Here is a 4,563-nt window from a genome sequence, read left to right as displayed (position 1 = left end):
CTTGCCCTCTGGGTGGTTCCCCGATGACGCCATCGGGTAACACATGCCGCTGGGCTGTGGCAAGCCTCCCTCGCTTGCACCTCGCCTGTTCTCGCACACCCCCTTCTCAGTCCTCGGTGCTACACCGCCCCCGTCGCCCGCCGGAGACGGCTTCCGCCCACCTCGTCCCCCGGGGGTGTCCCCGGTCTATAAATAGGCCAACGCTCGCCAGCAAGTTTCGCACTCCAGACGGAACAAGAAGCGTTCTTCCTTAGCTTTCCTGTTCTACTATCCGCCTGCTCCTCTTATCTACCTCTCTTTCACACGCCTTCCATCCGCCCTTCACACCTGCCCTTTACAATTTGGTCGATTCTATCCCGTCTCGCTCCCTGTCTACAAAGTCCCCCGAACTAGTCACCTCTCTCTTCCCTTCAACTTCTCCTGTGGTTCTTACCTGCCAAATTCCTAAGCTGAGTGTAAGCCAACATATCACCAATGAGTCCTCGCCGTCTCGTTCTGTGTCCCATACTAACAGATTTGTATTTGTTGTGTCTTGTATCATGATGCCAGTCGCGTTCGACCATGCAAGCCGCCGTCACCGATCACCCTCCGCCCGACCTTGATAGCACTTCGGACACTGAATCTGCCGATACTATCATCGATCCAGTCCAAGACACTGTCAGTTCCGATGAGGGTTCGGACTCTGTTGTTCTGGATGATCCCGAGGCTTCCGTTCCCAAGAATCAGGATCTCATGTCCCCCATGCCTGTGTACTTCAAGACTGTGGTCCTTGATCTTTTCAAGAAGCAGCTTCAAAAGGACAAGTCTTTCATTTACAATTTTCCAAAGCCTGAGAAGGATTTCGACTGGACTCGTTGCTTGTTGGTTGATGCAGTTCCCAGGGAGTGTCGGGTCTTTTGTAAGCGCCTTTGCTGTCCCTACCTCTCCCTGCACTCGCAAGACAAGGAGCACTTGATCCCCAAGGTGTATATTGCCATTTCTCATGGAGTGGTGAAGGTTGGCTGTACTGATCCTGAGTGTCAGGCTGCCTCGGAGGAACAAGGGTTTACTGTTCAGTGGACACCTAGCAGCAAGACCTACCGCCCTATGGCCTGGAGAGCCCTCACCTTCGCCCTCCAAAAGGAATGCAACATTGCCGAGCCTGTTCCGGTCCACAAAGGGACTCCTTTGACCCGTCAAAGCCGATCCGTTCGACACCAACTTGATGGTACTGGAAGTAGTGGTGTCGCCACCATTCCTTCGATCTTGCAGGACGTCTCGAATGTCTCTTGGGATAGTATGACCGACTGTCTCGGTTCTGGAAAAGGACACTCACTGTCCCGAGCCTTGCGGTCGGTCCCGTTCATGATCAAGCCCGAACTCATTGTTTCTATCGAGTTCAAAGCAACAGGCCAGTTTATTGTTCAAAGTATGGGATGTCCGATTTGCGAACAGTCGGATTCTGAAGATATCCACTCGACCTTTACACTCGAATACTTCCCGGCAGCTATGTCCTTCACACTTGAGCCTGGACACTGTCAGTCTGTCCACGGAACCCTCAACAGTGACATTGCTAACAACCTGGCGACGTGGCATCGCAAGCTATCGGACTCGACTGTCGATGTAGACGATCAAATGGAGGTCATGAAAACCGACGTCCAGGAAATCATTGCAGCATCATTTGCCAGCTCGTTCATCACCGGCTTCAGTCCACAGACTGATCAAAGAGGATTCAACATTGAACTCAATGGCTCCTGCTTCTTTTGCAAGACCAGTGGAGTCGTGCTCAGTGGATCCATCACCTCCGAAGGATTCCGATTCCGATGCTCAAATTGCAATGTCGAGGACCCAACAGGCCCAAAGCGATTCCCCATCGACCGCTACATGTGGAGCAATCCCTCCAGCAGCTTCACCCAGTACATCAAGCAAATGAATACCCAGTGTGTCAGCAACAGGTTCTCATCCCTTTCGGAGAACGATAAGTGGAAGAGCATTGCCCACCTTCACGATCCCACCCCCTACCTTCAGGATGTCACTGCTCAGGCAGCTCTGTGCTTCAAGGATTATCTCACCAACACCACTGGAAACGCCGAGCTGCTTGATTTCCTTGCTTCTGTGTTCGGGGACGTCTGGTTGCACGATCGTGATCGCCCCGGCAACTGGTACCATTTCAACGGAGTGTACTGGGAAAGGTCCAACGGCAACAGCGAACTCAACAACCTTGTGCTCGATTACTTGAGACGAATCTTCAGGAGGGCCCTGGAGTGGTACTCGGACCTCGAAGGACGCGACCTTCCACATTCTGCAGAAACCATCGGCCACTTTGAGCGAATGAAACAGAAGATGGTGGACTCTGGTTTTGTAAGCCAACTCGTCAATGGCGGACTGTCACATCAACTGTCGGTCAAGTTTCCCGAGTTCAAGCAACGCAGGAACAAGAATCCTTTGCTGCACGTCACCAGGGACGGAACCCTGGACTTGACCACGATGGTGTTTCGACCCAGTAGACCCGAGGACTACTTCACGATGTGGTCGAGCGCTTATTACAACGACCAAGGGACTGAAGCCGTTCTTAGAGCCATGGATCACTTGAACGAAATCATTCGCAGCATCTTTGTGGATCCGGACCAATTCGATTGGAACATGCGCTACTTTGCCAGTCTCCTGGATGGCAACAACGACGAGCAGTTCCTGGTCCTCGGCATCGGCAGCTCTTCCAACGGCAAGTCACTTATGGCCAAGATTCTCCGGATGACCCTTGGCCCGGTGTACTCCAGCATGTTGACCAGCTCCTACCTCCATACAAGTACTCAAAGTAGCTCTGCGGCAACTCCTGAGCTGGCATCCATCGTTGGCTCCCGCTTCGTCTATATTTCGGAGCTTGAACAAAAATCGAACAAACCTCGAGCCCTCAACACCATGCGAATCAAGAACCTTGTCGGTGGTGACGAGGTCGCCTTCCGCGATATCTACCAAGGCCAACAATCCAGGGAGCTCAGCATCAAGTTCATGATGATGTGCAACCCAGAGGACATCAACGTGCCTGAACTCATGAGGCACGATTCCATCCGGCGCCGAATCGTGATCAATCCATACCTGTCCAAGTTTGCTTTGGATCAAAAGGCATTCAACGACTATCGCGCTAAGCATCCGGGGAAACCACTCTTTATGAAGGACGCTACCCTTGGAAACCTCGTTGAACAACAGGAGTACATCAACGCGATGCACTGCCTTATGCGCAAGTGGTATCCCAGATACCGAGATGGTGGATCACTCCTCAGCACTCGACCTTCAATCATGAGCCAGAGCAGCGTAGTTGGAGTACCCACCCAGGCCGATACATTGATCGAGTTCATTGATTCGACCTACATTATCCACCCGCCCGAAACTGAGGGCTTCAACAACACCGATTTCAACATTGCACAGCCGGTTCTTTCACTTGAGTTTTTCAGGTGGTTCAAATCTACCTGCATGGACAGGATCGAAACTGACGAGGTCTCCCGTTCTGTCAAGAGTGTTTGCGACAATACTGTGAGCGAACACAAAATCAAGTACCGAATCGGCAGCATCCTTGATAAGCACCAGTACCTTGCCCCTTTGAAAGTCGAGAAAACCAGCTCCAGTGGCACACAGAATTACCGTGGCCTCGAGAGAAAAGCAAGCCAACAGAAATAAGGGTTTGCATCTGTGCTGCTTTTGATTCACTTCCTTACAGTATCAGTATGTCGATGTGTTTCCCAATTAGTATCCTACTGACTTGTGAATTCAGCTCCTCTGTTGATTCCTTAGTGTTCCCCCTTCAATGAGTACCTTTCAATGATATCCGTTCGTTATATAGTATTAGTACCCACATCAGTGCCTTTATCTGTCCTCTTGGCCTTCTGAGTTCTTCTTCAGTACCCTTTTGTTTGACCATTCTACTCCTGCGATTATGGCTGGACTTCTCTTCCTGTTGTCGACGCATTGGTTCAATAAAAACACACTGTCGGGGAGGCTACATGCCTTGGCCGATGGTACAAAATCAAGAATGTCCAGACCACTGCCACATCTCAGTGACATTATCACAGCAGGCTCGGCTTGAGTTGGTTAGGCTTAGAGGGTTTAGGCTCATAGTGCCGCACTTGTTCACGCTCCCTCTACATGCTCTGCCTGTTGGCCTTTGGTTTGGGTGGGAGTGTATCTTGACAATTCGCTCAGTACACCTGGCTGCTCCATCACTGATACCACTACACAACTGTAACCACACTGACACTGATCCTGGATGATGGGTGTGACTCTTGTTCCACGGCCACATACTGCCATCATTGGTTGGGACCAGTGGTCGCAAGAGTATTGACGTCATGGCGTCTCAGACTGACTATGTGACAAGTCAACGCAGAGTACTCTGAGGAGTGGTCTTGGACTTGGAACCGTGGGAACATGCTGTCTTGGGGTAGGTGCTGCATCCAAGTTGACCCATTTGTGACTGGAGCCATGCCAATCTACTTGTGGTGCATGGTGGATGAACCAATGATCTTCGCCAAGGTTGAGACCACTGACAGATGATGGCATATCCACGATCTCAAAGCATGGATGATGAGTCTG

The 4,563-nt window shown here is 51.2% G+C and overlaps 1 protein-coding gene across 1 annotated transcript; it reads left to right on the top strand.

Moving 5' to 3' along the window:
• The first annotated feature begins 234 nt into the window (after nucleotides 1–234).
• Nucleotides 235–4,007, top strand: BJ171DRAFT_506130 (uncharacterized protein). The gene is made up of 2 exons (XM_053111108.1): nucleotides 235–455; nucleotides 550–4,007. The coding sequence occupies exon 2, from the start codon at nucleotides 562–564 to the stop codon at nucleotides 3,652–3,654; it is 3,093 nt and encodes a 1,030-aa protein (XP_052966612.1). The 5' UTR covers nucleotides 235–455; nucleotides 550–561; the 3' UTR covers nucleotides 3,655–4,007.
• Nucleotides 4,008–4,563: the final 556 nt, after the last annotated feature.

The sequence above is a fragment of the Polychytrium aggregatum genome (assembly GCF_025602895.1).
Source record: "Polychytrium aggregatum strain JEL109 chromosome Unknown BJ171scaffold_19, whole genome shotgun sequence".
Classification (NCBI taxonomy): domain Eukaryota; kingdom Fungi; phylum Chytridiomycota; class Chytridiomycetes; order Polychytriales; genus Polychytrium; species Polychytrium aggregatum.
This window is presented reverse-complemented; position numbering and strand designations above follow the sequence as displayed.

Bases quoted from the DNA above. Each gene is read 5' to 3' on its own strand.
- BJ171DRAFT_506130 (XM_053111108.1), top strand. From the start codon at position 562: ATGCAAGCCGCCGTCACCGATCACCCTCCGCCCGACCTTGATAGCACT.